The sequence below is a fragment of the Nipponia nippon genome, unplaced genomic scaffold, assembly GCF_047370975.1.
Source record: "Nipponia nippon isolate SJK-2023a ecotype South Korea unplaced genomic scaffold, ASM4737097v1 scaffold_9, whole genome shotgun sequence".
Classification (NCBI taxonomy): domain Eukaryota; kingdom Metazoa; phylum Chordata; class Aves; order Pelecaniformes; family Threskiornithidae; genus Nipponia; species Nipponia nippon.
In genome coordinates, this window is record NW_028262413.1 from 30,323,819 (window position 1) to 30,349,630 (window position 25,812).

Below are 25,812 nucleotides of genomic sequence, written 5' to 3' on the forward strand. Positions count from 1 at the left end.
GGGTACACTTAGATTCTTGGATTTTTTTTTTTTTTTTTAATATGATTGTGCTTAAAAACTTAAGAGTGTGAAGCCCGGGAAAACACTAGAGGAACAAGACAATATTGTGATATTTTAACATTATCCTTTGGCTAGTCTGGCTAAAGTTGTTGAAGAAACGGTTATAAATTTAAGTCTCTTTTGCATCTTTGTTTAAAATGTCTAGATGTGCTGCCTGTTAAGTACAGGAAGGGGCTTCTTTTTTCTCTCCTATTTTTTCCCCTTACTTCAGTGACCCATCCCAATATTCTAAACCACCGGATAGTGGGAAGACCATGAAAATGGCTGTGTGGCCTTTTGAAAAAAATGAAAATGGGGAATCTTGAAAAAGTCAAATCATACAGGTTAACTGCTGTGCCCTCTTTTAAGGGAGAAGAAGGGAGCAACATTGATTATGGTGACTAACAAGGGAAAAGGAAAATAATTTTCTTTTGCCCTCTCCACCCTTAAGAAAAGTCTGTGGATTTCCTTTAAAAAGTTTCTTATTGACTCTAAACAATCACATTTTACAGTGTTGAAGACAGTTCTCTAAAGTTCATGCATTTCTCCAAAAGAGTGACTAGTTGCAAAAATACACATGAGCTAGTTAAGTAAATCAAAATTTAAAATTTAACTTGTACTGGGAATTAAACTCCCCCTATTTAACAAGTTATTTCTCTCATTGTTTACACAGAAGTTCACAGATGTAAACATAACAAGAGTTAAACTTCTAGGGCAATTTGACACTTCTCTGTATGGAAATATAAATAAATACATAGGTTATCAAAGTAATACCATTGTGAGTTTAAGCATGTTTGTTGAAATTCTACATTTCCTCAAAGTGAGTAAAAATACACTTCTTCACTACTGGTTTGTTTACATGTGTGCTACACAACCTGTCTGGTGTGTGTCTTTTTTTGTCTTGATTTGTCTTGTTTTACTAATTCTTTCTTGACAGTTGCATTTGAGTCTGTCTCTGGCTTCTGGTGGAGAAGCATCAGATAAGGAGGAGGAAATGATAGCTATCCATTCTCTGAATTTGCTGTTGAAAAGTATTGGAGCTACTCTAACAGATGTGGATGATCTTATTTTCAAGTAAGCTAATAAAGATTATTTTTTTTTTTTTAATACTTTGAATATAGCTACTATACATGTAATAATTTGCTTCGTGGTAAACTTTGACTAGTATAAATGTATACAGCCTTTGGGGAAAGGGAGGCATGCAGGGAAGATGGGGCTTGGGCTCCTTTTTAAGAGAATAGGGCTTCAGGATTATCTGAAGGAAAAAACAGAACTACTTGGAAGGAGGAAGAGTATCTATAACTAACGTATGATTACTCATCTTTCAGACTTGCTTTCTTTGAAATTAAATATCAGTTCTACAAGAGAGACCAACTGATGAAGAGAGTTATTAGACATTATAGTGAACAAGTAAGTTTATTTAGTCAAGCATTTGTGTAAAATTTTAAGTATCTTACAGAATGCAGAAAATAGGAAAGGAAAGGTAAATACCTCTAAAAGCTATTAATTTTTGATTTCATGGTAGTGAAGTAGGAATGCGGTGGTATGAGAATGGAAATGCAAAAGTGTCCTGAAAATGTGTGTTAAGAATTTTAAGTGATTACTTCTGTTCTTTTTATTTATATTTATTATATTTTTCTTTTCTGTATTTTTCTTCTAAGCTCGTCTTCATTCTAGTAGGAATACTTAGTTGAGTACTCTAACGTCTTAGGTAGTAAATTAAAAAATTTACCCGTCTTGGGTTCTAACATAGAACTGTGTGTAACAACAGCTACTAACACTGCTCTTGTTTTTGCTTATTTTGCCTTCTCTCATTATTTAGCTCCTGAAGCAGATGTATGTTCTTGTACTTGGATTAGATGTTCTTGGAAATCCATTTGGCTTAATCAGAGGCTTGTCTGAGGGAGTTGAAGCTTTCTTTTATGAGCCGTTCCAGGTATGACTTCCTGATTTTTCAACAGTGTATGAATAGTAGGCTGATTGAACATACTGGTAGGGTTGTAGTTTTGTTGTCACTGTACTGTACACCCTGAACAGTTAAGAAAGCAGTAATTTTTTATGTTAACTTTAAAGAAATAACATATTCAAATGGCCTGACTTTCATCAGTTTGCTAGGAGTTGCTAGTTTTTTCTTGAAACAGATGCGTAAATATATAGTTTTCTGCTATTCATAATAAGCTTCATTTTTAGGGTGCTGTTCAGGGACCTGAAGAATTTGCTGAAGGCTTTGTAATTGGGGTTAAAAGTCTTCTTGGACACACAGTGGGTATGTATCATATTGTTACCATTTTCATAAATCAGGTTAACTCGTGGATTGCGTTTAGATTTTTTTTCTTATTATTTTGAAGGGAAAGTTATATTTTTAAAATATGTACATGGTCATTTTTTAATGAATATTTAAGTTTGTCAGATATGATTGCCAGTATTTGTGATACAGATCATTCATACCTAACTTACTTGAGACCATCTAAATGTCTGTTCTGTAGACTGAGCATGCAAACTGAGAAACATTGCATGTATAACTGAATTTGTAACATGCTGTGGATGAATAAGGAAAATAATTCTAATGGTCCTAAAATGACTGGAGAAGCCTGAGAAGTGTTCTTAGGACTAGCTACTGTTACAGTTACCTTAGATTTTTATTTAGCTATGTGTTACAGCAATTAGAGAAAATATGGTTCCATCCAATATGCTATATACCATGTACTGAAGTGATTTAAGGGTTACCTTTTGCTGTATTTATGGATTTCAGGCCGGATTCTGGAGTCTTCTCATGGACAACATGTGACAGTCACTCTGCGTAAATTTGTAGTATCTAAACTGAATATGAAGGGAAATTGCTATGAACTTTGTGGCTTCTTGTGTGTTGTCTGCTATTAAATTCTGAAAGAACAGTAACTTTTGCTTTCCACCCTGTTCCATCAGGTGGTGCAGCAGGGGTGGTGTCTAGGATCACTGGTTCTGTTGGAAAAGGCTTGGCTGCTATTACTATGGATAAAGAATTTCAGCAGAAACGGAGAGAGGAAATGGGTCGGCAGCCAAAAGACTTTAGTGACAGCCTGGCCAAAGGAGGAAAAGGCTTGTTACGGGTATGAGTTTGAAGTTGAGGGTATGATGTGCCAACTCTTAATCTATGATTGAAAATTATATGCAAGCAAGTTTGATAATGTCTTCTGTTTAGTTCCTGAACTGATAAAGAAGAGACAAACAGGCAATCAGTCTATAGGAGACTTGGTATAGTGTATCAGCTTTAGTGTTTGAGGTCACGGTTTTCAGCCAACCTGAGGACTTGAAGGTAGGGTCTCGGAAAGGAGAAGTGTAGGAACTAACACCAATTTGTCCTGTGAGTTATATAAATAAGTAAATAGTTACTCATGTTCAACAAATGTGTTATCTAATTAAAGTAACTGGGCCCTTATTTTACCTTGCATTCTGTCATTAAAGTCAGTTGGCTGTGAATTATGAGTTCTGGGCATGTGCTGCATAGTAGAAATGGCTTCCTATATGCTGAGGTCTTATAAAAACTACTAGATTTTCTTGACTTAAAAGCACGTGAACATGAAGCAAGTAGAATGTGTATAAAAGCTACTACTACATTAGGCTGGAGAGATTTTTCTGAAATAGAAACTGTGCAACTCCTGTATTTTTTTTATAATCTAAAATCGAGAACCTTTTCTGGTTGCTGAAAGATCATGTCTGTTTCTAGTTAAAATGTTAAGTGTGAGACAAACCCCACATAAAGAATTACTGAGATCTTTATTACCTGAATGCAAATTAAGTCTTTAATAAATTCTATCGCTTCCCATTCAGAATAAAAACAGTGGAGTTGTTTCTGGTACTGTTTGCTGAAAATTTAGAAATTACATCAGTGGATTTTTATTCTTTTGCCTTAGTGTCATTAAACTACTTGACCTTTAAAGTCTTCCAGAGAGTTATTTCATGTTAATTTATCCTGAATATTTGATATCACTCACTCATTACTGGGAATTCTGGCAGCTTCCTGTTAGTAGTGAAAGTGAAATAGCAACTTTCTTAATTATTACAAGACTGATTACTGTACAAAAGATTTGTTAGTCTTTCTTGCCAGCATAAAAGTTACTTCAGCCACTTTAGTTTCCCTCTCTTTTCTTTCCCTCAGTTATAATTTTCTTAAAAACTTTAAGTAAAAAACAAACGAACAAAAACCCTAGCCAAACAATGTTTCCAATATTGAACTTCATGATAAAGTTTTAAAATGAAGGATGAGAGACAGCTGGTTGCCCAGCTGAACTGTAGCATTTCTGTTTCTAAGTATGAACTTAATTATCTTCTTCATTTTAGGGTGTTGTTGGAGGTGTGACGGGCATAATCACTAAACCTGTAGAAGGTAAGCACTGAGGTTGCACTGTACTGCTTAAATGTTTTCCCAAGACTTTACAATTTATTTCGTAATTTTAAGAAATATCAATCTAAGTGTGGTGATGCTAAGGCATAGTAAGATCATGTTTCTAATTGAAATGTGACCTTATACGATGATTTACTCAAATATAGCTGTTACTGGCTTACTGCCTTTTCAGCCTTTGTATGAATTAAGGAATGGTTGTCTCTGTGACGTATTTTGTTAGGTCTGCTGTAGTACCCAATTTATTGTTTAAAGCCAGAGTAAAGGTAGTAAAAATAACAAAATAAAAAGCACCAATTGAAAAAGTTTTTTGGGACTCTGAAGATTGGAGAAATCTTAATAAGCAAATTTGGTTTTAGAGATCAGTATTTGTTTTTGTGAAGACTCTCACTTTATCAGTATGATACATGATGAAAAAATCCAAGATAAAATGCTTCTTATTAAAATTCATGTCAAAATGATTTAAATGTTGGAAGTTAATTGTTATTTTGTTGTATTTTGTAGGTTATTGGCAGATACTTTGAGGTGTAGTCCTTCTCTCATTGGTGGATGAACACTCATGCTTTCTAAACAGTCTTGGCTCTTCCATAGTTATGTCTCTCCAGACACATGAAATTTTGAGATAGACATAGTTAACTTCCATTATACTTGTGCATCTTAGAGTCTTCAGATTATTTTGTTATTACTATCAACCTATAAAAACTGATACATTGGCCAACAGTCCAGACCGAAAGTGTGAGAAGGAGAATCTAGTTAACATCTCAGTTATGCTGGCTTTGGAGGCTGGTAGGATGTTAAGTGAACAGCAGTGTCTAAACAGACAAGGAAGCAATATGTGACTTTTCACAGAAGACTTTTTTACAAGTGGATTGTATGTAATCAATTGCTATGGGCTGTTTCCAATACAAAGCGGTTCTAGTGCAGCCCGGAGCAGTAATGTTTTAATTCTGTTGGTAACGTCTTCAAGTAGGTCATTAAAACTATTTCTTTTTCTGTTCCCTTTCTTTTAAAGGGGCTAAAAAAGAAGGTGCAGCTGGATTCTTTAAAGGAATTGGAAAGGGGCTTGTTGGAGTGGTAGCCCGCCCAACAGGTGGCATCATAGATATGGCAAGCAGTACCTTCCAGGGAATTCAAAGGTAAAATGTCAAGAGGAAGTTTTGAAGTACTCTCCTGATGTTGGATACCAGGTGGTAAAGTGGTCCAGTAGTGACACACAATTATTTGTGTTAAATACAACATGCAGTAGGATATATGGTGTTGGGAGATGTCTAGTAGCCTATAATGAATGTATTTTATGATGATCTCTGGCAATTGCTGCTTCAGAATACGCCTTGCAGTGTTGTAGTTTAGGCAGATGATAACTAGTCCATTTTCTCCTTTCACTCCTTTCCCTGATCAGAAAGTAATTAAAAGATCATATCTAAATTTTACTTTTGAGGTAGGTTTGTGTACTGCTGAATGCAAATATCTAAATGTTATTTAAACTTACTGTAAAAAATAGACCATTGAAATTTTCGGAGAAAAACTTGCCAGTTTGAAATTAGCAGTGCACATAGGGGGCTTCTTGTGTTTTAAGGGTACCTTTGAAAAGTGTGTTAATAAACATATGAACCCTTAGTAAATTATCCACATTTGGGAATAAACTTCTCCAAGTTATTCTGTAGCTAATTGGCTAATGTTACTTTGGATTTATTATTAGCAGTGTGTCTTTACATCTGTAGAGTACCTAGGAAATGTAAGTGGGATATGTGGCAAGTGAAAGGGTAACTTTTTAAAGCTATACTGATGAAACTCAGAATTGTAGTAAGTTTACTAGAATACTGTTCCACTGTCTATGGCAGGGTGGCAGAATCAACTGAAGAAGTATCTAATCTCCGTCCTCCACGTTTCATTCATGAAGATGGCATCATCCGGCCATACGATAGGGTGGAAGCTGAGGGTTATGATTTATTTGAGGTATGACTTGCATTGTAAAATACAGTTAAAATTCTCTAACCTCTACAGGGTTCCATAAAGGATTATGTTACAAAAAAGCTGCTAAGGATCTGTAGCAGTCATTGTCTGTAGTAAAAATTTGCCCCAGCCTATTTCATAAGCCAAGCCTGTATAGCAGAGAAGATCCAGTGCTTGTTGTAAGCTGAATGTGACAAGAAAACTGCAGCATTGCTGTTAAATGATCTTCTGCACATTATGTTCTGTAATTGCTTATCTCATGCTCTGGAAGGAGGTAGTAGGATTAAGAATTAGTAGGATTAAGATTTGAATATGTGGAAACAAGAAAAACATTTTGATACTCAGTTTTAATGTTTTGCCTAATAACAAAGCTGAGGCTGCTTTACAAACTAACTTACTTTTAAATAAGATGAATAGAGCTTGAATTGTTTGGCATATAATACAACTACTGAAATTCCTTATTGATTTTTTTTTTTTTTGTGGGTTTTTGGTTTTGGTGGTTTGTGGGGTTTTTTTGTTGTTTTTTTTTTGTGGTAGTATCAGCAGTTGAAAAAACCACATGAAATCTCAAAATACCACCTTTTTGGTATTTCCTTATGTTGTTCTTAATAGCAATATGTCATAGCTACAGGCATCGTGTGGACATTTAGCCTGCTCCTACATCTGAATGTGGCTAATACATGGAGGATGAATAACAGTTGTTTTCAAGTCCTAGATAATTGGAATTCGGTTAATTTGTATTTCAGCCTTCACATTCTTAAAACTTATCTTAAAATGTTTATTTTGTTGCTAAAAAGTTAGAGTAAAATAACTGTCTACATTAACATTTTAAGACCAAAACTCGCATATTTGCTACTACTTTCTAGATGTTCTTTTAATCCTTATTTCGTATTCTATTTCTAATGTTTCTCTTCTTTCTCTTTCTCTCCTGGCATATGCAGCAAGAGCTGGAATAACGGAGTAAACATTTTCCATATTTCTTCTCTATTTCAGTCATGGTCTTTTATCTGCCTTACGTGTTTAGATTAAGGGCATGATTGCATTTAACATGTCTTCTCCCCTTCGCTCATATCTTTTCTGTGTAGCAGTTGAATAAAACAGTGTTTCATGTTGTCCAGGCTAAGAAAACAACCAAACAAACTTGAATAACCATCTTCAGTAAGATTAGATGAGTGAGTAAGATGAGAGAGACGGGGAGGGTTTGTTTCCTGTATATTTTTTTCTAAAGATGCTTAGCTCCTTATGAAAGGCAAGAACAGAAGGCACTTGGAAAAAAAATCATGGTAGGGTAGATGCTGAGTTCATTCATTTATTAGCATTCTCTTAGAGCTAGGGCTGTGGATGAAGGGAGAAAGCAACATTTTGATACTTGTGCAAAATTTAAGAGTGATATTGAATGGAATTTTCTTCTGTGAAAATGCTTATAATTTCATACTACAGAAATACTGTTTCCATTTAAATGCTAAGAAAACTTGTATTTGTGGTTTCTGTAATATGCCATAGACCTGTCATTTATACATCTGATAAACCACTATCACTTCAAGTTACTGCTACTACTACTTCTTTATGAAATTTTATCAATTAAAAAATATAGCCAGCTCAGTTGACTCTGGTTTCATTCACAGAATCTTCTGGGGCTTTGCTGTTCAACATACTTAAACGTAAACTTTCAGCTGTTAAGATGAATTTACATATACATATGAATAAAAATATATATATTTCTAAATTAAGTGATGCCATAAATTTCATTTCTAATACAACATCTCATAAAAAAAACAAGCTAAGCTTAACAAGCTGTTCTCGGAGCAAATTGCCTATCATACATGAAAAAAACGTTGAGCAGAGACATCTTTCTGCTGCTAATGCCTTTTAAGAATTTAGTGGTCAATAGTCAGCTTATTTAATTTAAAATTGTTTAAAGAAATTTAGTGAATTTTTATTTTGGCTAATTAAGTAAAATTAAGTCGTGATCTATTAAGCAAACCAAATTTCTTCATGTAGTGAGTTTTTTTTATTTTTTGCACTATATTTTTTTCCATCTATCAAAAAGGAAAAGGTAGCACAGTTAACACTGAAAACTGGATATTATGCCATTCCTGCACATCTAATATTTGTATTTTTCTTATATCTAAATGGTGTAGATTGGAATTATATACTAACCAAGAATGAATCCTCTGTATAGTTCACTAAAGTTTCTTCCTTTCAGAAGTCAGTGAATTGAATACATGTGGTGGGGTTTTTTTGTGGGTTTTTTTGTGTGTGGTTTTTTTGTTGTTTTTGTGTTTGGTTTTTTTTTTCTTCCCCCACTAACTGATTTTTATTATTGTGCTAGAGGTTAGTGTTGGGAAGGTTTTGTTTTCTAATGTAAATTAGAAGCCAGAGGAGGACAGTGTTTTTACAGGAAATGGGATATTTAACAAGGAAGATGAGTCAGAAAGTCAGTTTTATATGCATTTACAAATTTAATTGTAAATAACTCAACTTATAGGTACTAATGCTGTTAATTTTTTGATCCAGTTTTTACCCCACTTTACAAGCAGTTTAACCAGAATCCCCACCCTCTCGTCTATTTTAACTGATTTTAATGCATTTGGCCCTTGAAGATAAATACACACAAGGTTGAAACCTTGTAAGGTTACCTTAAGGAATGGATGCCTCAATACTATCCAGTGGTTGGACAAAAAAATGTTTCACTTAAATACTCACTTGTATTTGAAATACAGACATTGGTAGACATTAGAGCTTGGCTTAGGAGGAGCATATATGTGGGTCTTCAAAGACAAGTTACTTTTTTCCACTTTGCAGGTTTTTTTGTGCAGAATGAGGACAGTAGCCAGATGGAGTAGATCAGTTCACTTGTGTAAACTTGTTTACACAGTGCATTTTCCCAGAAGTGCTGAATCTAGTTTATATGGGCTATATAAGGATCTGCTCACTCAGTTCAAAACCTGGAAAGTCAGATTTGACATCTTGCAGGCCACGTCTCTAGCTCATGCAGCAAGGCTTAGTAGTACAAAATGCGTTTTGTTAAACATAAATGCGCAGTATGTATAGCTGGAGAAATCAAAGAACAAATAGGGCAACTCTAGGAGAATTGTTTTCCAAGGAATAACTTCTCATGAGTTTTATGAGGAGTGTTTGTAGTTGATGAGCTTTGCTAGAACAGGTAATGAATGCCTTTGGCTTTGTTAGTCTTTGCCTTTTAATATGCAGGTATTGCTGCCTGCTCTGGTGAGGAGACTGTCTTCTAACCCCAGCGCTTAGGGTCTGACATGCTGCAATTCATACATTATTCAGTGTCTGTGACGTTACTTTGTTTCATTTCCCAGTTAAAGCATGGAGCTTTATAAAGAATGCAGAACACAATGAATAATTGAGACGTGGTGGTGAGACAGCGTGTGGCAGAGAGAATACTATGCTAGGCTAGGTTTCAAGAAAATGCAGATTCTCTTTCTGATTGAGTCACTGTTCTGCTGTGTAAATTTGCACTGGTCCTTTCATTTCCATGTAAAATAAGAATGGGTTGAACTTCTTTAAAGTGCTCTAGTATTCTCACCGAAATAAAAGCTTTTGATGTAGGTGCCTAAATTTTAAGAGTGTGCAGATCATGGAGTAATTTGCATCAAGTGCAGCCCCCTTTTTACAGAATGCCACCACCATTGTGCTGATGTCTGTCAGGTGTATTGAGAATAGCTCTGAGAAACATTGCATCTCTTAAGCACAGAGCTCAGTGGGAACTCTTACTTTAGTAACATATTGCATGTATAATCTAAAAATACTATTGGGATTGTTTCTGAAGTTACGAGAAATAGGCTTTCTCTCCAAAGCTTTGAGTTTAAATAGAGGAACGTGCTTATGAATAAATCTGTTTAAATCTGTGGCACATCTCATTTCTGCATATCCAACAAAAGGATTCAGAATATGGATTGCAGCCTTCGAATTGCAGTCTTTCATGGTGGTGGGTTTTGTATTTCTTTAGTTTTTACTTGTTTTTAAAATAGCTATGGTTCAGGTATAAAATGTGAGTTTGTCTTTTGATTTTAGACCTATGCTGCCATCTTTCTTCTGATGTTTTGAAGAGACTTTGAGATAAGCAGTCTTTCTGGCATTTTTCTTCCTTTCATGTATGTTTCAGAAATTTTTAAGGTGGTCAGAAAGTGATATTTTTATATAGAAGATTTGGACCCTATATTTTTGGTTGCTGGAAAATGTTGAATTAAAACATCACATCAATAGCAAGCAAATCCAGGAAAACTCTATGCTGTTGATTTAAACTCTTGAATATTAATCCATGTTTGAGTTTAAAGGATTTTTCGGGTCAGTTGCAATGTATGATGATGCTTTAAGACATTTGTTGAACTTTTAAATATATGAAAATAAAATGCAAATACAAATAAATGTTGAAGCCTCTTTTAATTGATTCTGATACAAGCTGAGTTGACAAAAGATCTTTCTGTTTTGGTTACTTAAACTATATAGAGTTCTTAGCCTCCGTGGTTGATCACAGACAGATGAATATGGAGTCAAGTTTAGCTTCTGTTGTCATCTTACCAGTTTTATAGATCCAGCTATGGAAATACAGAATGAAATGTATCTTTACAAGGAATAACTAAAAACATACTGAATTTTTAGTCCTCCTCCCTTAATTTGTTCTCACTAGTTTGTCAGAAACAACATCAGAACTTCACTGTTATGCAGAGGCTGAATTCCACGGTAACAGCTGTAAAATGAACTGATGGTCATTTTTCTATGAAGAACATCAAACCAATTTTGCAGCATCCAGTTGCAGGCACTTGCTAAACATCGATCTGAGGTGCATATGTTCTGCATCCAGGCAAAGCATGTATGGCATGCATTTTTCCTTTTATTTCCTCATGTTCCTATGCAGGAGCCGCAGATCTTCCATTAAAACAGATTGTATGATAAAAAAGGCAGTTATATTGGCTTAGAGAGTACAAAGCTAACATGCATTGACATTATGCCTATATAATTGTCTTTTGTTCATTTTTACTAATTGTGTATTTTGTAAAGATTTTTTGCACTGTTTTAATGTTCTTAGTGGCAGAGGGTAGAGTAGATGTTTGAGATGCATGTACCATAGGTTAAATTTCAGCATCTCTGTTGCCTTCTCTGTAGTGATAGTTGAAATCTCTTGATCTTAGCGATAAACGGTAAGCTTTATTTTGTGACCTAGGAAGACTAGTAATTGGAGTTTCTGTGAAATCCTCTATTGATGACCATCATAATTTTTAAATAAAAAGAGGTCGTGGTTGTCAGAGATCATAACTAGGTTAGTGACCCTGACCAGGCTTTTGTGACTACTGTGCGGGAGCTGTGTTTGTTAGAAGCTTCTTGAATATAAATGGGATCCAGATGCTTTCACTGGCTAGAGTCTTAGGGCAAAGTCCTGGGTATGCACATCCTCTTTCCAACACGTTTCCAAGGTCGAGACTAATCCAAGTGCTCTACTATTACCACTATTGCTGGCTTCTAAACATTGTCTAGTTGCTTATGAATAACTTCGCAGAATTCCAACATCAGGGCACTTTGATTTGCAGGTGCAGAGATACAAGATGATTGAAGTATAGGAATATTGTATATTACAAGTATACTTAGTTTTGCAGTCCAAAATAAATGCAGAACTAGCTTTTAACCTGATGTGCGTCTTCCTTGTTTCAAGGTTTTTAATGCTAGAGTTTTCATCTTTATATGTAACAATGTATGGCTTCCCCGAAGAGAAGGGTAGGCACGGGTATTTTAGGGGCTTCGTATTAGAGTGTTCTGCTGGTAGTTGGTTTTAAATCAGATGTGTGATATGACATTGTTACTATGGTAGGTTTGCTACCCAAAGAATTAATGATCTCTGCATTTAATACAATCTGTGTACAGATGGTTCTTTAGTAACAATTACATATTTATCATGTACGTGACAATTACAGTCGGAATGTGGATTTTAGCAACCTTACAGCTACTAAATATATGCAGGATTATAACAGAAAACACATATTTAATTCTAGCAGACCATTTCTGTCCTGAAAACTAACATTCATTCAAACAAGTAACCCAAGTACATTCACCTGTAACACATAGTTAACGTGTTATGTTAGTTAATCAAGCAGGCTGCAAAGTAGGGTGGACAGAAACAGATTGCCCGCTTTCTGACAAATTCATAGCATGAGAACCAGTAGTTGGCATAGATTTATTCTCAGACCCAGTTTGAGGTTGGGTTTCCATTGGTAGTCCATTTTTCATTTCACAGTTTTATCTTTTGCTACATGATGTTTTGATGTATATCCATTTCCCACAAATTCGTTGATGTGTCGCTTTGTGAATCTTGTTGCCTTTAAGCCAGTGTTATTGTGAGTTGATGTAGGGATGACTGTGAGACTGTCTTCCATGCTGCTCTTTGGAGTTGATGGAATACTGTAAACTTGGTGACATGCTCTAGAAAATATTTTACTTCAGTTAAACAGCATGTACAGAATAGGAAATCTGAAAAATATGTAATAAAAAAAATTAATGAAGAACTGAAAAAAATAGCTAGGAAGCACTTCAGTACTTTATTTCAGAACTTTTAACCTCTGTATTCATAGTTTGTCACTTGAGTTGTAGTTGTCTAACAGAAACGCGATGAGTAATTTGATCTACAGTTTCCTATACTTTCTGATTTTGGATGTTGAATAGGCATGTCCATTTAACACTTCAGAAGCCTCACCTTGAGGTGCATTGAGTATTTGTAACTTGATAGTTTATTTCTAAGGGTCTGGGTCATGTGCTGCCACCTTTAAAGGTACTGTTGCAGCATTTTCACTCTTGAATCAAGTCTGCAGCATGGGGTGTAACAGTATGAACATTACTAAACAGTTATTAGCACAGAAAGGAAATGAAAGCTGAAGAAATAGTCTGATAATGCAGTGTCAATGTTCCACCTTTTGAGTGGAATGGATCAGACCTTTCAGTGACTCAGCTTCAGGAGTGAGAACACTGTGAGAGCCTGCCTTTAAAGAACTAGTTCAACGAGGTAACTTTTTAAAAGGCTTTTGAATTGGAAACATCGCTTTGAGTTTTCTTTTTACAGCGCAAAAATTATTTTCTATTTCTGTTTCAGAAATTGCACATCAGAAAACTGCAAAAAGAGAGCTATCGATACCACTGTGCCCTTCCAAGAGGCAGAAGAGCAAACCTTATTGTTACCAATAGGTATTAAGTTTTGAAGGATTTCTGAGGGCTTGTCTTGGTTTCAACTTGGGGATTAGACATCTGGCAAAGTCTAAACTGATTGCTGTTCTCTGCATATGTACTTCCCTTGTTCATGTTCTTCTTGATTTTTTTTTTTTAATAATTTTTTTCCTTTACGGAAAATGTAATATGGTAATGACGTCAATACTAGATACTAATTTAGGAAGACGGTTTACTCTCAGGTCAGTGACCCTTTCATCATACTGGAGGGAAATATTCTTTTTTCTTATTTTTCAAATTAGCTTGTGGTAAGTCTTTGCAGTCAAACCAATGTTGTGATAATGTTTACAATCTTGTTAATTAAAGAATACTCTAAATGGAGTCTTAAGTTTTTGTACGAGTATGAAAATTAATATTAAACTCATCAGACAATTTTTAGAATGCAGGATGTTACTAGCCTTGGATACGCAGTTTGAGCTGTCAAAACTTTCTAAATACATGTAAGTAATGAAAAGGAATCCATGGATTATGATCTCCACATCTCAAATGTCACCAGTATTCACTGTGCCTGAATGTGTGAGATAGGCTCATCCATAATGAGACTCCAGGAGGCACCCCACCATGTTTGTTTTATAACAACTAGCACACCTCAAAATTTGTGCTGCAGCCGAACAAGCTTTTTCAAGATACTGACAAAGTCCTTTAATGATAGTTAGGTGATTTATTTGTTTGCACCTTCAGATAAATGTGCACTTTTCTCATCCCAATTCCTTTCCACATGCTTAAAGGTTCTAGTTTAACTCCATTCAAAACTGCCACCTGTTTTTATCTTGGTGTGCTAGCTGACGTTGGAGCTTTGAAGTAGTTAAGGGGCAGCTAGCTAGCAACTGTAAACAGTAGCAACTGATCATCTGTCAGTCTAGTAGTAATTGTGTCATTGTGTAGCTAGTATGTAGCTGTTTGACTGCCTTCATCTGGTAGAGGCTGGCTTTGAGGAACTGGTTTGAATTAACTGATGACCCTCTAGTATCCAATTCTAGTAAAATGTTTGGATTTGGAGGGCTGGGTGGGTTTCAATTAAGTTGGCCTGTGCATACTATGCAATATCGTAGATCATCTATGAGCCTTAAGGACAAAGTGGTTATCTCAGAATATATATTTAGGAAATATGGTTCTACTGTGACTGAGTGGATACTTCTAATCCACATAGAAAATGCCTTCTCAAATGAATTTCTTTTCTTCATTTTGTTTTGTTTTTCTGGCAAAGTTCTAGTCTCAGGGAAAAACTGAGTATTAACTTTTTTCCTTCTGAACAGGAGGGTGATATATGTAAAAGAAGTGGAAATCTTAGGCCATTTAACCACAGAGTGGGATTACTTGTTTGAAGACTTTACACGCCATCCCTCCTATGAAGCAAATGTTTTAAAAATAACTGTTTTGGTAAGAAAAGCATGTAAACTTTTTTTGTTTTACACTACTTATAGGCCCAGACATGCTCTTAACTTATTTATGGTTCTAACTGCTAACCATGGGACTATGAGACAGGATTTACTTAAGATTTCTTGAAAGTATGAGATGGGTTGGACAGAGTCCACATGGAAATGTAACCTGAAGTTGACATTCAAGCCATTTAAGTGTCAGATTCTGCGTTTTTGTTTTGTGAGTCACCTGAAGTACATTTTTGTTCCCCTCTGCAACAGGATCAAAGGATGTTCCAAAGAAAGGACAGTACAGGTCATGAATGTGTAAAGACAGTTCAGCTTCAGGATGAAACTACAGCAAGGGTATATTCTTTTTTTTTTTCTTTCATCTTCTTTCCTTATGATATTATTAACAGTTGTTGAAACTCAGCATGTAAAAAAGATCGTAACATTCAGAGACCCATTATAGAATAGGCTGCTGTGCCTCAGGACTGTTTACCATACTTTCATGTTGAAAAATGAGTTTAGCCAGGAGAAAGATGAGACGAGATAGTCTAAAGCATTCAAGAGAGGGTATGCAATAATAATTTAAGGTTGAAGTTGCATAGTCTTATGTTTTGTGCATTAAAACTCATTAAAGGAAAATAATTCAAATACCTAAAGTACTAGCTTAAGTTCATTATAGTCTCTAGGATTCACCATACCTTTGAATTCTGCTACCTCCTCATTATTTCAAGATCACTGGACTAACCCAATAAGTGTACCTTGTGTGAAAAGGCTTATTTAAATTCCTTCCTGCACTCTCCCCTCACCTGGGTTTTCTACCATTTATCTCTAAATATTTGTTCATATTGATGCTGGAGAGGCTGATTTATTTTGGGAGCTTTTGTTCTGTGGGTGGTTGGGTCTCATAGCTAACTCACACAAGCTGAACTAACAATTTGTATAAATTCCAGGGTACTTCAACAATAGAAAAATTTACCTAGGAAACCATGCATCCTACTGTATTTTTGTATCAGATGATGAGAGAGGAGTTCTCCTTGATACTGAAAGTGAGATCAATTAGATCCACAGCATCTTGGAAGCAGACTTGAAATTGTAGCTCCAGTAAATGGCAAGTCAGCAGCTAGAATCAGAATAGGGGCCAAATTGCTTCTATTAAATTGATCAAGTCTTCTAAAAGAATAGGTTAGACCAGGAAAGGAAAAAAAAAATTGCTATTATTTTGAGGCACTTTTTTATCTTCTGGAAGAGTCTATATTATTTCTTCACTGCCTCTTGTCTAAAGAAAAAGTTCCTTCAACTTTCTCTTACAGCATGTCTTCCAAATCACGCTTTTGGTTAACTAGTTTAAATCCTTTTAGTTTGTCTGTATCTTAGTGTCATGGCTAAAGCTGGAGCATTGTACACAACATGCAGGCCACACTAGAAGGGTGCTTCTTTGTGTTTAATTCTCTTTTTTCCTGTTACTGCCTAACTACGTGTTCCTTTGATAGTGTTTATGCTGGTATATATACATGGAAAATAAATTTTTTCTGTCCTGAAGTGCAACACTACCCATTTACCTTCTATGGATTTTTGTTTCTTGAGTTTATCAGTATTACTCTTCATTTTGCATCTCTGTTCTTTGCATAGATCCCACTTGTAAAACTTTACCAATTTGATAGGAAGTCACAAAAAAAGTACGCTTCACAAATAATTGTCACTTCTGTGAAGATTTCTGGGGTGCCCTTTGTATGTGCATGAAACGAATGTCTTTAAGATCAGGTTAAGGTTATCTGTAGCTTCCTTGTTCTTTCTGTCTCCCCTGAAAAACAAACGAGTTTTAGGTTTGCCCTTCATTAGTCCTCTGAATCTTTCCCCAGCCTCCGTGAGTTACCAGAAATCAATAAATGTTTGAAATACTTCAAGTACACCTGATGCATGTTATTTGTCCATCCAGCTTAACTTATTCTTTATTTTAATATTCATTGTTGTATAAATGAGTTCTACTTTTATTGAAATCATGGATTAAAAAGCCCTCACAAGCATTTCAAACACTTCAGCTTTCACTAAATGCTGGAATTACTCAGATAAAATCAGACTGACCATCCAAGCTACCCCAATATGTTTTGTTCTTTGTTGGGTTTTTTTTCCCCCTAGGCATTTACACATATCGCATTGACATTCATTTCCTCAGACTAGAGCTATATCACTATGTTAATGTTATGTATACACATTTTATGCACAATGTACAGTATGTTAGGCAGTTGAGACGTGGGTCTTTTTTTTAACTATTAGATTGTTAATTCAGGAATTAAATAAAAATGACTGGTTTAGTTGTACTGGTTTGTTCAGTTAAGTTGTTTCTCATTTTAGAATTATTGTTAGGTTCTATTTTAATTTATCCTTCTGTGGATTTCAACTAACTATCCAGTTTGAGAGTGCTTTTCATTGTGAATATTTTCCAAAAATGACTGCTGTTATTTATATCTTCTTTTAATTATTGTGAATGATTCTCAGATAACGATAACGCAAACCTCTTGGTTGTTTGGCCTGAACATAGTCCTCTTCTGAGGCTCTCTGCCTCAGACTGAATCTAGTAGTTGTAGGCTCTCAATACTTTTCTATCCATTTTAGAAGAGAAAAAAATGCTTAATTTGATCTGATACTAATTTTTTCACAAAAGACCTTATTCTTACAGTATTTAAACTTTTACTATTTTTAGTAGCATCTACAGAAGAAAACTGCGGATTGTATGCTTTAATTTTCTTTTTTTTTTAATATGTTGCTTTACAGAGGATTTGTTGTGCCATTCAGGAAGCCCAGGGAATAAGAAAACAACAAAAGTTGGTGAAGCAAGCATCGTTGCAGTTGAAGAAACCACAAATGTTGTCTTGATAATGACAGGATTTGTCGGGTTTGACCTTTGGTATGCAATTTTATCCCTAAAATCGATTAGAAGCAATATGGAAACATTGTGCAGAAAGTAAAGATAAAATATCTGAGGTCTTCCTTCAAAGTTAACAGCCATAAACACTTTATTTTAAGAAGCTATGCCTCTTTCTAAAACTATGGATTTCATTATTCTAAAATACACATTTAAGTTTAAAAATTACAACTTTAACTAAAATGTTTTCCCACTCTGAAATTTTCTTTTCTGCCCTTTTTCATGTCAGGAGTTCTTGTAAATGGATTCTAAAATAAAGTGGTTATCTGATTTGCACTCTGAGATTATGGTTTACAGACAAGTTGTAGTAATTGTGGTTCTAGTGTTTTGCAAAATAAAGTACTTATGTTACTGATCGAAACTAATTAAAAACTCCTTCTACTTTAGACAGCATTCTATTTAAATTAAGAAAGAAGCGTACACAAGTTAGCTACTATAATTTAATCCCTGTCTGTTTAGTATTAGAAAATACTGCACTGGAGCAACGTAAGAATGAATACGTATGAAAGAAATAGGCTGTTGTTGTCTGGAAATGCTTACTTTGGAATGTTGTCACTTATGCTGTAAATGAAACTCTGCACTTTAAAAATGGAAGATATTATTCACCTGTCATGTGCATGTATATGTTTTTTGTTGTACTGCTGTAGCTTAAAGACTTCTCTAGGAGGAACAGCGTGCTGTTCCTTAGACAGCATGGTATGTCAAAAGCTTAAATCAAAGTAATTAGCTTTCCATATTTCAGTGTATAGTTACTCCACTGGAAGAGTGCCATCTTATTAAACTAAAAGTCACTTCTGATACAATATTTTTGTTGCCATTTCTCTTCCTGAAGACTGTTAATTCAGTTTAGCAAGATATTTAAGCACATTTAAAGTATATGCCTAGTTCTTAATGGTATGAATAATCCCACGAACTTCATTAAGACAAGTTCCATTCTTAACGTTAGGCACGTACATAAGTAATGTCTGGGTCAAGGACTATATGAGCAAACAGATTTTAGTTCAGTGATCAGTAAACGAAGAGCTCTTGCTCTCAGTCTTTGGCTCTCGAATAAGATATAAAGTGTGCTTGCACATACTTTTGAAAATTTGCTCCTTCCAACTTACTTCACTTGGAAAGAATGATTTCTGTTTTTTAATTTAATCTTGTACTAGATAATAGCTGTAGAAATGAACTCAATAAATAAAAATGGCAATATTCTTGCATAGATCTATTCAGTAATTGGAGCAATCATGAGATCTAGGCCTGGATTTTTAAACTCTCTTTATACATAAGGGCTGGTGAATTCTATAAATGTACTCTTAACCTGTACCTATAATCTTACCAAAATCAGAAAGCGTAAGATATTTGAAAGTAAGCTGCCAAACACAGGACTTTTAGAGAGCATCTGCAGACATGATTTTATTGCTATTGTATGCACATGGCTATTAATCTGGTTTGCTACGGTGAAATAAATGTGGTACAACCTTTAATTCTGTGATATCACCTATTCTAGAAAGCTCTGCTCAAACATTAACTAAATTAGCTGTCTATCTTGTATGTATTTCAAGCCCATGTTTAAAAAAAAGACAATAAATTTTTATATGCAATTATTTGTGCTATGATTTTAAATGTTGCTTCTAAAATACGTTATATGCTGTTGGTTTGCCACATGTCACTGGCACTATATGGAAAAAATTATTGGAGTACTAGCGTACTGCAGAAAAGCTTTCTGCAGCCCGACGTTTCCTTCAACTTGGTGTCTGGCATGTAAGGGATAGTTTTATGTGTACTGTCTCTTAATTCATAGTTGAAAATAGATTTCACTTCAGTCTGTTCTCAGTGCATGTTTAGACAGTACCATGTGCCTTTTTTTAAAGTGGAGAATGGGAGCTTAAACCAGTTCTGATGACGTGTTTCTGACTCTAGTCTTCTGCTTGATTCAGTTCTGTACTTCCTCATTTTTATTTGTAAACTTTCTGGCTTGAATTGTAAACAGTAGATATTTTATTTTCTCACTTGATATGTGCTTAGGTACAATGAAGTAGCTTCCTATTTAAAATAGTCTGAAGAAGCAGTAGAGTTCTATAGAATAATTTTTTATTTTGAAATGCGTGTCTGCAGTTTGGGTTGCTAGCTGAATTGGAACTGGTAGATGGCACTAAAAATTCCAGCTGAAGAAGTAATGAGCGACCTTCTTTACCACTTGGATCAAGCGCTCAAGAGGACATGAGAGAAATCATTTGCTAAGAAATTCCAGTTCTTGCTTAAGTGAAGATAGATGTTCGGGACCAATAGGTTTCCAATGCTTGTCCTGTGTTTTTCTCAGGTGTTCTATTCCATTTTACCATGTGTCCTTCTGTCTTTGCTCTTGTTTTTTATCCAGCCTTTTCTCCAGCTGCAAATGCCATTCGCTGTACCTAGGCTTTGCTCTCTGACTTCAACTTTCTTTTCCTGTTCCGTTTCTGCCCTTACCCTTAAGCTGGTACATCTTCTTGAAGTGCTGGCTGAGGGAGTTAAGGGACAAGGAGGGTCCCTTGTCTAGTCCCTAAGAGATGTCCAGTATAAGAACAGCTGCAGAATTAAATCCTGTTTGGATGATCTGTAGAAATGAGGCGTTGTTGGGATAAGTGCGTTTTCAGAGAACCTTCAGTGTTGAATTTCAACCAGATGCTGCAATGCAAAGTGAAAGAGCTTTTTCAAAGATTTTGGCTTTTTTTTTTACTGAAAAATCAACAGAGTGATTTCCCATACCTTTAAGAGTTTATGTTTCTATGAAGCTCTAGAGTTTCAGTATTACTGAGCGTACAAGTTGGTCAAACTGTTGAGATCTTCCTAGACCTTTCCTTACAATGGGCTCCCAGAAGTTTTTGCTGTCTCAAAAGTCAAGTTTTACTGAATATAAAACATGGAATACTAGCTTGTTAATTAGAACTCCAAGCATTTAGGTTGGGCCTGGGTGCTTGCTTTGCTTCAGTTACTCCATTGCTTTCTGGTTCATCATAGGTTTCTCTGGCTCTTCAGAAGCAAATATTTTCTTTTTTTTAACAAGGCCTGGATGGGTGTTTAGTCCTTGCAACTGTTTTCTCAGTCTCTTGCTTGAGCTAGCCTCCTTTCTGAAACCTTCTCGGTCCTTTCTGTCATGCCCTCCCTCCCCTGGCACGCTCAGTTACTTCCTAGGCAGTATGTCCTTCCTCAATGTAGATCTGTCTCAACCTAATAACCATTTTAAAGGACAGTAGCAGAAAATGATAATAAAATCAAACTGTTTTGTGTAAAAACATGTTAATATGCTTTTGCTTATGATTTTAGAACCATCTAATGCTTTCAAAAAACAAAAAAAGGAGAAAGGAGAACTTTTGGAATAGATAATAGGTGTATGTGGTTCTTCACAGGGTGGTGCTATCAATTCCACTTAACTGTGGGCTTTTTTGGGGAGTATTTTACTTTGATAATTTTCATTGAATTTCTGTCCAATCTGGAGACTAGGAAGTCTTCACGTAATGAAATGTTGTATTTTGAAAATACAGTCAGCTTCTTTAATAATTTATGACATGAGCTTGGTCCATTTTGCTGTTAACTGTTCAGAGGGACTTTTAGGATATCTTTCAATGGGAATTTTAATTGGATTTTATGCAGACTTCTTTTTCCTCTTAAAAGGACCCTATATTCATTAAGTTTACTACTACCAGTCATTCTCTACAGAATTACAATAAGCCAGCCACTTAAAACTACTTAAGTGAACATTCAAAAGAAGCAAATACTACCCCACCTTGCTCTTAAAAGCACTCTGATTGTGGAATCTCCATCCTTGTAGATATTAACAACCTGAATTGACATGGTCCTGGGCAACCTGCTCTAGCTGACTGTGGTTGGACTGTGCAATGTCAAGAAATATCTTCCAACCCCAGCTATTCTGTGATTCTTTCGCAATAAGAAATCTGAAATGCCCCTTCTCCCCCCCCCCCCCCCCCAAAGAAAGAAAAACCCCAAAGATGTGAGGTTCTGTTAATTTAACTTATACCCATCAAAACAGCTTTACACCTTTCATCATTGTGTTTAACCATTTTCTCAACACTTGCAGAATCTGGAAGAATGTTTGGTTTATTATAGACACTGAATAGGGAGTGTTTTACTAGTAAGAGATTAAATAGTTTTAGAGGGGATTAATTTTGAAGTTGAAGGAGGGAATAAATCAAGTAGTTCAGCTTAACAATCAAGGTACCAATATTTTTATTTCATTGCTGGCAGTAAACATGCTTTTGTTATAGGAGAGTAACATAGTGATTACACTAGGTATATCCTAATCTTGGTCTTTGGTTGACAACAAGGATTATTTATGTAAGGGCATCTTGGGTTGCTCGGAGCTTTTATTTAAAAATAAAATTAAAAGGACTTAATTTTAAAAGTGAAAACTGATTTGTGAAACCTTTTGAAACTAGCTAGCTTTTGTTTGACAAAATAATTCTTTCAACAGCTTATAAAGTCGCATTTATTCAAACCTGAGTGTGAAGATTTAATTTGAAATAGATGCCAGTGGACTGACTGCTTCAGGAGAAAACTTAATGTAAGAAACAAGTGGAGGGATTTGAGAATCAACATACACATCTTCAAGTTCCATTGGAAAAATCAAAGCTTTAGTCTCTATTAAAATTTCCTGCACAAAGGTATGCTTTTGAGGGAGAGGGCAGTTACCAGTTAAGCATATGATGCCACACAGCACATGAAGGGCAGATTGAAGGAAAAAAAATTATTAGACATCTAGATGTAAAATAAAATTTGTTCCAAGTATATGAAGATTGTTCAGTTTACTAATGATCCTAATGCAATTCCCTTCCTTGGATTCTGGATGTCATTTGCATAATCACTAAGTAACAATGATGCAAATACACAGATCTCCAGACTTTAGCATTTATTATCCCTGTGCTGCAGTTTGCTTCTGTTTTGGAGTTTTCAAGATGTTTGTCAGCACCTAAGATGGTAGCTTAATCTAGTCACCTGACTTGCCTGAAGGAGAAAAGCTTAAGTATGAAAGGAGAAATAACTCTGAAAAGGAAAGAGTTGACCTATCAAAAGGAACGTGTGAATTTAGAACTTTAGATTCAGTTCATTGTATCCTCGCCCTTCCTATAGGTCAGCAAGTAAACTTCTACTTTGAAATTATTTTATGTTCCTTGTTATTTATTTTAGAGTGAAAATGTTCATTGTCTATCCTGATCTAGTCTTCAGATTGCATTGGGGCAGGGGGGTGAGGCAGGTGGGAGGAACCCCATAATATTGGCATGGTAGGTTAGGAGTGAAGGAAAGTAAAAGCAGGGTGGTGATAAATCTGTAAAATGGCTAACTCTTTAGAGGTAAAAAATTGGTTAAAAGCCAATTTGGGATGTTGATATCCCGCTACAAATTCCTTTTACATCAGTAACTGGGAAAATACTTCATCTAGTTATGAAGACAAACTGCACTACTTGAAAACAATAACTGTTGAATTTTAACAGGCAAAATAAATACTTGTTTGGATTTCAGTCAAGGAGGCAGAGCTATTCCCAGACACTTTAATGGAGTCAGCAGATGGAACACTGAAAATCCTCTTTATTGGTAACATGACAACACTCAAATTCCAGTGTTCGTCTTGTGTGTGTGTGTGTGTCCACACTGTTTATAGACTCCACTGTTTATCGAAGGTAAGCACAGTAAGGATTATAATTCTGAAAAATGCTTGTCGAAAACAAAGACTTGAAAAATAGGGAAAGTGCTTATGCACTCTATAATGTAGTGTACTTCTAGGGATTTGAAATGTTTCCCCATCAGGTATGACATGAGCTCCTCTCATATATAATCAAAGCTTTATAGGTAAATCACTGAGCTGCGCAGGTCCTAGTCTCTGCTCTGATAAATGTGGCCCTGAATCTGCCCTTGACTTAGTTGATGTATGAGGACTGTATTGTGCTTATAAAGCTTCCTATTGTGTTTATTGTCGTCTTCACCTCTGGCTGTGCTTTCCATTTCCTTGCTGGAAAGAAATTGCTGTTGACTTTTAAAGAGCGATGACATTGGGCTAAGGTGCTCTTAAGGCATACAGAAGACTTCTGCAACTGGTCCCATAGGATTGTTGCAGGTTAATTACCAGTAAAAGCAGCACAGAAAGTATCTTGAAGTCAGTAACTTATATTAAGCAACTCAGCTTTAGATCTTATTCTGTCTTGAAAGGTATATAATCAAATAACAGGAGAAAATGAAAGTTTCCGACAAACATATTGGGGAGCAATTGCACAATTGTTTTTAAATTAGAATAGTATCAGTAGGCTTGTCATGGGGACAGTCCTGGAGAAACTTTTCTTTTAAATTTAAATGCCAGTTAGCTAACTTTTTTTTTCTGTACACTGTTAAGACATTCTTCACGCTTTAACAGGGCGCACCAACCTTGAGTAATTGATTATTGATGCTGATAAGCATCAAAAGAATAGACGTTCTCTAAGTTTTTGTGGAATTTTAAAAATAAAACAGCATATTACTTAAATCAACTTTGAGTTAATTACAAAGATTTTTTTAAGTTTGACTCACTGTGGTATAGCAGAAATTGATGTGTGAAATTTGATAGATGAATATGTGTCTAGGTTGTAAATGATGAAATGCTACTGTAAATTGTTGTTTCAGTAGTTACCCACAAGGTGGGGGAATGAAACTTTATATTTTACTGCTGTTGTCTTACAGCTTTCCTGCCCACCCTCCTTCTGCCTGGAAACCATACTGTTAAAATCATCTAATTGATATGGTCAATGCAGAGCATAGAGCTATAAATCAGAGGCTGTCAGAAGCTTTACAAACTGTAGATCCAAGCCTGGAGTTTTAGAAGTGTTGAAAAAATATACTACAGCGATAGTTCACATGTTATTTCTTACTCATACATAGTGTTACAGGAACTGGTGCAGATTTCCATGTGTACAAATTTCTTTAGCAGGTAATGTTTTTAAAGCAAAAGCCTTTCTGTGTGGTTTTTACTGAAGTGCTCATTCTGCTAATGCTACTGTTGAATTGCAGAAATTGATCTGAAGATGGCTGTGTAACAGAGTGTTGTATAAGGTATGTCCTGTTTTTCTTCTGTGTATCTAATAAATTCAGATAGATCTAAGGCAGCCCAAAAAGCCATCTCAGAACTGTTTAACAGAATTGCATACTTTTTCTTTGCACTATTTAGCTAAAGTTAATAAATACTTTATGCTAGATATTACACCTATTTCAAGTAGTACTTAAAAACTACCTAAGACTAATACTTGCAAACAAAGTGAAAATTAAAAAATAAGCAATACTGTGCTGTATTTGGGTGATGACTGCCACTTCTTATTTTAGAGATTGCCACTATGAGCTGCTGCTAAAGAGAACTAGTCTTCACTCAACTTCTATAGTTCAGTTGTAGGAGCCGTTCTTACACTTGTGAGTTTCCAGGACTGTGCAGAATATCAAGTATGTTCCTTTGCAGCCTGCAAGAATTGAAGATATATTAGCCCATTTGCTCTTTTTGTGTCTGTTTTGTTGGTTGCAAGTGTCCTTCTCTTTGTCTGCTTTTAGGATCCTTTCCAATTCTTACTTTCTAAAGGTTCTCTTGCCAATTCTATGGAAAGAACTATCTAAAACAGGAAGTAGGTAAGGCTATCTAAATGTTTAAAAATAATAATTTGGCCATATCTTTTAATGGCAAAAAATATTTATTTATTAGAAAATCTTCCTGGGAGGGTATATGGGAGAAAAGAAAATCTTCATTATAGGGAAATTAAACATATTAAACCAGGTTATTTCTGGTATTATCAGGCATAGAGTGCTCTCTGTGCTAGCTTCTGAGGGCTGCTCAGTTCCTCCTGCCATCTCTCACAATTTTCTAAACCTGTAGCATCTAGGGCTTGCAGGCAGGGGCTGAGAACTGAGAAGAAGAAAGG

The 25,812-nt window shown here is 35.4% G+C and overlaps 1 protein-coding gene across 4 annotated transcripts in view; it reads left to right on the forward strand.

Moving 5' to 3' along the window:
• Positions 1–19,494, forward strand: part of VPS13C (vacuolar protein sorting 13 homolog C) — a 101,594-nt gene extending 82,100 nt beyond the window's left edge. For 3 of the 4 annotated variants that reach the window (XM_087743245.1, XM_087743246.1, XM_087743248.1), the window contains 12 exons: positions 977–1,113; positions 1,368–1,449; positions 1,862–1,975; positions 2,230–2,305; positions 2,965–3,128; positions 4,360–4,405; positions 5,433–5,556; positions 6,262–6,376; positions 13,482–13,573; positions 14,869–14,992; positions 15,253–15,336; positions 17,752–19,494. In XM_087743245.1, the coding sequence (XP_087599371.1) occupies positions 977–1,113; positions 1,368–1,449; positions 1,862–1,975; positions 2,230–2,305; positions 2,965–3,128; positions 4,360–4,405; positions 5,433–5,556; positions 6,262–6,376; positions 13,482–13,573; positions 14,869–14,992; positions 15,253–15,336; positions 17,752–17,853 (1,260 nt within the window). In that variant the 3' untranslated portion in view covers positions 17,854–19,494. Of the gene's footprint in view, positions 1–976; positions 1,114–1,367; positions 1,450–1,861; positions 1,976–2,229; positions 2,306–2,964; positions 3,129–4,359; positions 4,406–5,432; positions 5,557–6,261; positions 6,377–7,314; positions 11,043–13,481; positions 13,574–14,868; positions 14,993–15,252; positions 15,337–17,751 lie in introns of those variants that run through there. The other variant, XM_087743247.1, reaches the window with a different exon arrangement.
• Positions 19,495–25,812: the final 6,318 nt, after the last annotated feature.